This window comes from Labeo rohita, unplaced genomic scaffold (assembly GCF_022985175.1).
Source record: "Labeo rohita strain BAU-BD-2019 unplaced genomic scaffold, IGBB_LRoh.1.0 scaffold_199, whole genome shotgun sequence".
NCBI classification, from domain to species: Eukaryota; Metazoa; Chordata; class Actinopteri; order Cypriniformes; family Cyprinidae; genus Labeo; species Labeo rohita.
In genome coordinates this window covers 30,021-39,233 of record NW_026128209.1, presented here as the reverse complement: position 1 = coordinate 39,233, position 9,213 = coordinate 30,021, and the positions used below count along the sequence as shown (strand labels likewise).

General features: G+C 40.8%; 1 protein-coding gene across 1 annotated transcript in view; it reads left to right on the top strand.

Moving 5' to 3' along the window:
* LOC127159213 (chitin synthase chs-1-like) overlaps nt 1–8,819 on the top strand; it is a 21,542-nt gene extending 12,723 nt beyond the window's left edge. The window contains exons 9-18 of the mRNA XM_051102101.1: nt 1,959–2,310; nt 2,444–2,461; nt 2,594–2,611; nt 2,744–2,761; nt 3,490–3,493; nt 3,673–3,783; nt 5,970–6,084; nt 6,178–6,343; nt 8,593–8,665; nt 8,748–8,819. Of these exons, the coding sequence (XP_050958058.1) occupies nt 1,959–2,310; nt 2,444–2,461; nt 2,594–2,611; nt 2,744–2,761; nt 3,490–3,493; nt 3,673–3,783; nt 5,970–6,084; nt 6,178–6,343; nt 8,593–8,665; nt 8,748–8,819 (947 nt within the window). The remainder of the gene's footprint in view (nt 1–1,958; nt 2,311–2,443; nt 2,462–2,593; nt 2,612–2,743; nt 2,762–3,489; nt 3,494–3,672; nt 3,784–5,969; nt 6,085–6,177; nt 6,344–8,592; nt 8,666–8,747) is intronic.
* The last annotated feature ends 394 nt before the right edge of the window (nt 8,820–9,213 follow it).

Sequence of the window (9,213 nt, the reverse complement as noted above, 5' to 3'; positions counted from 1 at the left end):
CGGTGAATAGGTACTTTGATGTCATACACTGATTGATCTGCGCAGCACCACATTAAGTCGAACAGAAAAGAAAAGAATCACCCCCTTTTAAAATAATTATTTTTGAGCTGCAAAGCAACAAAATGTTAAGACAGACACACTTTTGGTTTTCTCAAGCTGTATTTACTTAGAGCAACTTATAACATCCAAGTGAAAGATATAACACCAACATGTCAGAAAAAAAACAACAGAATGATTGAGTTGGAAAAAGGATCACCCCCATCCTAAAAATGAGTTGTAAACTCAATCAGGTTTAGTTTATCACCTTCTCAATGGCAGACAAAGCCGTTTGACTTTCAGCTGTGGTCGTTTTTATTAGCCCAGTATGAAAACAGTTTACCTGGAGCATTTCAGTCCTTAACTGAAGCAAACAATTAACTATGGGTGGGAAGGCACTGTGAAAAGATCTCTGGGATAAAGTTGTGGACAGACACAGGTCAGGAGATGGATACAAAAAAATTCAAAGGCTTCATCAGTGCATAGAAGCACAGTGAAGTCTGTTATTAAGAAGTGGAAGGTGTTTGGTACAACACAAACCCTCCCTCGATCAGGACGTTGCTCCAAACTGGATGAAAGAGCAAGGAGGAAACTGGTCAGAAAGGCTACCAAGAGGCCTACAGCAACTCTGAAGCAGTTGCAGGAATTTATGACAAAGCCGTGGTCATTGTGTGCATGTGACAACAATATCACGAATTCTCCACAAATGTGGCTTGTATGGAAAAAAGCCTCTCCTCAAGATAGGCCTCATCCAGTCACGACTGAGCTATGCCAAAATGCGTCTTGAAGATTATAAGGCCACATGGAAATTGGATTGTCGACAGGAGGTTACACACTGCATGACCTTACAATAGAAAGAATCGCTGACAACTGTGTCTGGTTTGCAAACTACGTTTCATATAACTCCTCCTCGAACTTCCCGCTGCCCTGTATCTTGCTCTCTCATTGGCTGTAGGTCGTCGCTGATGTATTTTTCAGTCAGAACTCATTTCACGCAGCAGCATTTTGAATCGCCACACGTCCATATATTTAGCATTATATTAGAATTATATTCTCTCAGGTCGCATCTTTGATAATTCACACTGCGTGATTGTCACTGGCGTCGACATGCACCGATTTGCCAGGCTCCCGACGGGAGTGGGCGTGCGAGAGAGGAGGGGCGCCGAAACAGCCAGGTCTGGCGTCAATGAAGCCTCATCACTGCCGCTGTTGAAATGCCGAGCGTGCCTCTCCTCGGGAGACCGGTCACTTCCCTGTGCATGCACGCTGGTGTCCTCGTGGGTCCAGGAAGGGCGCGTGAAGGGTTCAAGTGCCGGGGGAGACAACGAGCTCCCGGACTCGCGGTCCGGACGTGAACCGCACCTGTGAGATGCCTGCGGGCCAGGATGCCGGACTGTTTAATGCCCCGGAGGTGCAGTGTGCCTAGGTGGATGAAGCCATGTGTCTGGACCCTTCCACTGCCCCTCCTTCACGGAAACCCCAGCACGATGAGGACACAGATCCCCTGTTTATTATGGACACTTGTTTTATTTTATGTTTAATAAAAGCCTCTCCGAGGCCTGACGTAACTACAATATAATGCAGCACAAATGTTTGACAGTAAATCAGCTGGAGTAATGTCTGCTGAAAATTCAGTTTTGCCCTCAAATAAATAATATTTCAAAATATATTAAAATAGAAGACTTTAAAAAAAAATCATAATGATATTTCAAAATATTGCTGTTTTTATTGTATTTTGATTAAATAAATGTAGCTTTTTAGTCCATCAATATTTTAAAACTACTTAAAGATGGCAGTACTACATTGATTAAAACCCACAAAACTGTCATTTGGATTTCATGAGGTTTCTAAATATCATAAATACATAGCTGAATGACTTGACGAGTGAAAAATACTTACTTTTCTCATGTCAAATCTCACAGGTGATTTAGTGAGGCAACAGACTTTTCTGACCCCCAGTGGTCTGTTCATCATCAGCATGGTGGCTTTGTACATCATCACAGCAGCTTTACACCCTCAGGAGTTCTCACTGGTCGTCTATGGATTATTATATTTCATCTGCATTCCCAGTGGGTATCTACTCTTAATCATTTACTCCATAGTCAACATGAACAATGTCTCGTGGGGCACTCGTGAATCCGGTGGCCAGGCTAAAACTACAGCAGTCGATACCATCAAGAAGAAGATAATGAATGCCACATGCTGCAAATGTCCATGCTTGAAAACTGAAGAGCAGAGTGAGGAGATAATACCAGCAGAAACCATACCGCAAAGGTAAAAATATGTCCACACAATTTCACACTGACATTTCCATATATCTATGTAATATTTTATAGTTTAACTATTTTAAATACAGGATTGTTTTTAATACTACTACTAAAAGTAATTCTGTATTCCTCCAATATAGGGAAACCACACCACAAAGGTAAAAAATGTCCACACAATTTCACACTGACACTTCCATATATCTATGTAGTATTTTAGAGTTTAACTATTTTAAATACAGGATTGTTTTTAATACTACTACTAAAAGTAATTCTGTATTCCTCCAATATAGGGAAACCACACCACAAAGGTAAAAAATGTCCACACAATTTCACACTGACACTTCCATATATCTATGTAGTATTTTAGAGTTTAACTATTTTAAATACAGGATTGTTTTTAATACTACTACTAAAAGTAATTCTGTATTCCTCCAATATAGGGAAACCACACCACAAAGGTAAAAAATGTCCACACAATTTCACACTGACACTTCCATATATCTATGTAGTATTTTAGAGTTCAACTATTTTAAATACAGGATTGTTTTTAATACTGCTACTAAAAGTAAATCTGTATTCCTACAATACAGGGAACCTGAGGACAAGCTTATTACTCATCTAAGTAAGTATGACTGCCAAACTTAAAGGGTATAGTTCACCCAAAAATGACCCAATTGACTGCCATAGTATTTTAGACAATAATAATAATAAATAGAATAAAAAATTTAAAATACTATGGAAGTCAATGGGGGACCAAAAACTGTTTGGTTACCCACATTATTCAAAATATCATATTTTGTGTTCAGCTAAAGAAAGAATTTCATAAAGGTTTGGAACAACTTAAGGGTGAATAAATCATGACAGAATTTCCATTTTTGGGTGACCTTTCCCTTTTATATTATAATATTCTAGGTAGACTTACTGAATTTGACTACCATTAAAACTAATATATGTTTATTTCCAGATGCTTGGATTAAACATCTGCAGAAGAAATTTCCCTGCGATGAATATACACTCCCTCCGGTAAAACTAACTAGTTGAAATATTATATTATATTATATTATATTATTATATTATATTATATTATATTATATTATATATTATTATTATATTACACTGCATAAAAAAAAAAATCAATATTTTAATGGTCATGTTAACTAGCCAAACCTTGGGCTCTTTGTCACAGATATGTCAGTTACATATTCTTACTTTAAATTTACTGTTTGACCACACTAAACTACCATTTCAGTATAAACTACAACAACAACTGAACTTTTTGACCATGAGCTGCTGTGGCATGTTTGGCTGAGTAGATTAAGTATCATTAAGTAAGTTTCCACTGATATGTTTTTCTTTTCACGTGTTGCAGGATGAAATGGATTTCTGGGAAGAACTGCGGAAGAAATATCTGGAACCTCTCAAAGAGAATAAAGAACAACAGGAAAAAATTGCCAATGATCTGAAAGAACTACGAAATAGGGTAAACTAATATGCCAGTATGCATAAAGTACTTTTTATGTAGTGTTGTTTAAAGTGTTTGCTCTGGCAATGGCACCTGCAGCTGTATGGCTGTACGCACTGTGCATACATGAGTGCTCCAACTGACCTGAGAAACGTTTGCCCTGCAAATATTTCTGCATTTAATATGTGTGTCCTGTATTTCTGTTGACTGAACCAGACATGCCACTGATTATGAATTAATCATTCTTTTGATTTGATTCTTTCACTGAACTAAAAATCTTTGCAAAAATGGTCTGAATCAATTCATGTTCATTTGGACAGCTCCCTCACTGAATCATATTAACCCTCTGGGCCTTTGAAAAAGTTAATGTTTAGAAATTTTAAAAATCGTAGCTTCATCAGAATTAGATGACACTTGGTGACTTTTGTTGACAAAAAAAAATTCATGGACCTGATTCGGATATGTTAAAGGTAAAAAAAAAAAAAAGTCACACTTGCAGTCAAAAATGACATAGAAAATGAATGGGAAATATATAAAAATAGGATAACTCAGAGAATCTTTTGGTGGTACAAACTACAAATCAGCCATGGTGCAGAAAAAAAGTGCACAGCAATCAAGGGGTGACACTCTAAAATATCAGGCGTGCAAAATTGACACCCACGCACACACACACAAAGAGAGAGAGAGAAATGAACTGGTAAGACTGCAACAGATTACATTTTGAGTATATGTGAAATAAAATGAATACATAAGAAAAAAATCTCTCTCTCTCTATCACACACAAACATGCACACACACAAATGAACTGATAAGACTGCAACAAATTTTGAGAAAATGTGAAATAAAATAAATACAATGCAAAGCCTGATATTTATCTAACCAAAAATATCTAAACCTTGACAAAAGTAGTCTTTTAGGATAAATATATTTCTAAATGCCTAATAAAAACCTAATAAAATGAAGAAACTATGTCTAAAAAGCAATGGGAATCCAAAAGCCTCTGTATATATGTATATATGTATATAGGGAGCTATACAGGAAGTTTTTATTTTTTAATGCCACCATATGGGACAATTCACACTTCAAAAAAATGGATTTTAAATTCTGTCAGTCTGTTTTGATGTGGAATGTTCCATTTATTGAAAAATAATAAATAAATAATGAAATAAATAAAAATATATTCATTGTAATGGGGAAAAAATAGTCCATTAAAATTGTATAAATAAAGGGTTCAGATGCAAAACCAGCTAAAAGCCATCTCTCTGGGATAATGATACTGAGTAAATGCTGTTGACACATAGTATACGACCATCAAATACTTTTACTTCAAACTTGCTAAATTCCGCCCTCAGCCCAATTAGAAGTACCAGTACTTACATAGAAACCTATACAAATTAGCCAGAAAGAAATGTTTTTTTTAAAAGAAATTAGTCAGATGGATTTAGAGGCTTTTGCATGTGAACTCTTCAAATATTGCATAGTATCATAAAAATTCACTAGAATTCTAAATAATAATCAAAAATATTACTGAACAAAAATTTATTACATTGATTTTCCTAAAAAAAACAAAAGTTACTTTTTAAGGCTTCGGTCACTTTTGACCGCGAAGGAGCCAAGTGTGACTCCTAAATGAAGAGGCCCAGAGGGTTGTGATCCTCCTAAAACAAATGATATCAAGATACTTAAGAACACAAAGGACGTCTCAGGTTCCCCTTCAGTCGTTACACTACGACGTTACATATGGGAACTCGCTTGAGAGTCCAATCATCTCCAAGCCTTATTCAAAAGGCCAATGAACATTCATGAACATTGGCGAGTGGTATTTGCATGCCGAGCCACTCCCCCCGTATATACGGGTATATAAGAAGGCGGCGTGCAACCACTCATTCAGACTTTTGCTTTTGGAGCCTCGTTTTCTGAGCCATTTAAAAAAAGAAAAAGAGTTCCTGAGTTCACACTCTCTCTGCTGGCGTGCTGCCGAGCTACTAAAAGAGCTTCATCTAAAAGAGCGTTCGGCAGCCGCCAGCCTAATCCTGCGGGCTGCCGTTTTCACGGCATCAACGCCTCCCGCACTCCAGCAAGCACCCCGTCTGAGTGCACGGTTGTGCCGCGGTTTCTCCCTGGGCGGACCGGGATTTCAAAAGAGTGAATTTCTCGCGGCTGTCGAGGACATCTTCCCGGTATGTCTCTCCGGCCTTCCACAGGCCGTGATAGAAACTATCACTCAGTCCAGAGTCCCCTCTACAAGGCAGGCTTATGCGCTGAGATGGGGTCTGTTCGTCGACTGGTGTTCCTCTCGCGGGGAGGACCCACAGAGATGTACGATTGCAGTAGTGCTTTCCTTCCTGCAAGAAAAGTTGGAGCGCAGGCTGTCCCCTTCAACTCTCAAAGTGTACGTTGCTGCCATTGCAGCGTACCACGATGCAGTGGATGGAACATCCCTAGGTAAGCACCAACTCATCGTGAGGTTCCTGAGGGGTGCGAGAAGGGTTAATCCCCCCAGGCCGCACCCCATACCCTCTTGGGACCTCTCCGTCGCCCTCCAGGGCCTGCGGGAGGCCCCATTTGAGCCACTTGCGTCAGTTGAGCTAAAATATCTGTCACTTAAGACAGCGCTCCTGACCGCACTGGCCTCCATCAAGAGGGTAGGGGACCTACAAGCTTTCTCTGTCGACGAAGCGTGCCTAGAATTCGGGCCCGGCGATTCTCACGTCATCCTGAGACCCCGGCCTGGTTATGTGCCCAAGGTTCCCACCACGCCTTTCCGCGATCAGGTGGTGAACCTGCAAGCTCTGCCCCTGGAGGAGGCAGACCCAGCCTCTGCGATGCTGTGTCCAGTTCGCGCTCTGCGTATATACGTGGACCGTACTCGGCACTTCAGACGCACCGAGCAGCTCTTCGTCTGCTTTGGAGGTCAGCAGAAAGGGAATGCTGTCTCCAAACAGAGGTTGGCCCATTGGGTGGTAGATGCCATCTCCCTGTCGTACCAAAACCAGGAAGAGCCATGCCCCTTAGGTGTTCGTGCCCACTCCACACGGAGTGTTGCCTCATCCTATGCGTTGGCTCATGGCGCCTCTCTAGCAGATATCTGTAGAGCTGCGGGTTGGGCGACACCTAATACCTTCGCCAGGTTCTACAACCTTCGCGTAGAGGCCGTATCCTCCCGTGTCTTAACATAGACATCACAGGCGAGCGGGAGTCCGGCTGGTGTCGGCTTGCTGTGCCATTCCTAATGGATCCGTGCGCTATTTCCCTCGGTTGTTCCCTCCGGCGAACCTGGGTCCTCCATGCCCCGCAGTCAGGCCTAGTGCGGAGTAGTGCTTGTCTGTGCTCCGGTTGGGTCTCCTTCGCCCAGCAGGTTGTGGCAACATGTTTCAGTATTTTTCCACGGTCAGCCAGAAGGCCGATGTTTCCCTCATATATCCCTAAAATCTATGGATATATTGAATTTCTTGTGTTCCACATGTAGAGATTTCATGTGCTCCGCCCCCCCAACTCCTGCTTCAGTACAACTGGCATCCCTGTGGGGCCCCCTATTGGCCCCCAGGGCATTGGGAAGGTTACGCTCATATCCGTCTGCTGACACGTCCGCCTGTCGGCACGCGGTGTGTTGTGTAACGCGACGTCTGGTTCGTGGCCTGTTCCATGGGTCTGTTCCCATATGTAACGTCGTAGTGAAACGACTGAAGGGGAACGTCTAGGTTACGTACGTAACCCTCGTTCCCTGAAGGAGGGAACGGAGACGTTACATCCCCTGCCACGACCTGACGTCGCGCTGACGCCGGGCTGCAGCTCGGCTCCTCAGCAAAAGCCTGAATGAGTGGTTGCACGCCGCCTTCTTATATACCCGTATATACGGGGAGTGGCTCGGCATGCAAGTACCACTCGCCAATGTCTATCTGTCTGTCGCTACAAGTTATGTCGTGTCAACAAAGGGGGTTTACATGCGAGCCCGAATCCTCTCTGATTAAGAGAAAACGGCAATGAAATTTGGCTAGTGGATTTTGCCACTCCCCATGCACACGAGTATAAAGAGTTGACAGGTACATCCACTCATCAGATTTTTGCTTCGAAGCCGAGTGAATGAACACAGTTCGAGATTCACCAGGTGAATTCTCTCTGCTGCTGGAAGAAAAGGCTGTTCTGGGTGGCTTTATGCACTCCACGGCAGCAGTTCCTTTTCCTCCGGGCCATCAGTACTAGTACTATTTGTTGTGGTATTGAAGAAGTACTTGGCTTTAAATGGAAAGCAAGATAAATTGAAATATTTTTATTTTCTTGCTGATCCGAAAAATGATCTGATCCGTGGTTCAAAAACTGTAATGTGATCCGAACCATGAGATTTGTGGTCTGTTGAACTACTAATAATAACACATATTGAATCAAACGTTTAACTGCTGTTTTTGAAAATAAATAAATATATAAACATCCGTGCGTACCCTCAGATGAAATCCTGCAGGTGCCCCTGCTGTGCTCTGGAACAGTAAAGATTTGATTGTGTTTTTTTTTTTTTTTTTTACAGGTTACATTAGTCTTTTTCTTCTGCAATGCACTTTGGCTGGCGGCAACTTTCTTCCTTCAGGCAATTGGTGAGACAGTCTCCATAAAGATCCCAAAAGTCTATCCCAATGGGACTCTTGCCACAACAGAAATGTTTTTCATAGATCCGATTGCACTGATGTTTCTACTGGGCTTTGCATTATTGCTCGTAATCCAGTTTGTTGCAATGCTTTACCACAGGTAATTAAATCATGATTACTGATAAAGAGACAGATAAATGAATGATAAAAAGACATGAAGTAATGTGCTATGTTCTTTTTGTTTCAGAATCTACACAGTAATCCATTTTGTGGCATATTCTGACACAGAATTTAAATCTTATAGGAAGAAGTCACGACGGGTGAGCCAATGGGTCACACACAAAATTATGCCATTTAAATATTGTTGTTTTTTTTTTATTAACCATGTCCACGTTTTAATAGGTTGTACAGACCCCGCACTCAAACCATCAACAGGAGACACAGCCAGACAGCCACCACCAAACAATGCCCTGAATATAACTGCTAGTAGCCTATAAACTAATATGTTTTGTTTTTAATTCTTAATGATTATAAATCCTGTGCATAGTAATATATTGCAAACAGAATGTTCTGAATATTTATTTAGTACATAAACCTGATTGTTTTGTTGTAGTGTAAGACATGCCTGCCAATGAATGATTTTTATTTAATTAATTACATGATATGCCAATTAATAATTAAGTTAATCACAATCACGATTCACAACACATAGTACTGAATATTTTGCATATAGATATTACAAGAAATGGCGCATGAAGTAAATTATGTATTGTTTGTTAGTCAAAACATTACTTCTTTCCATTCCAAATACCACTTTATTGCTTTCTCTCATTCTCGTTAAAAATTTTAATTCTATCTTTGTACACAT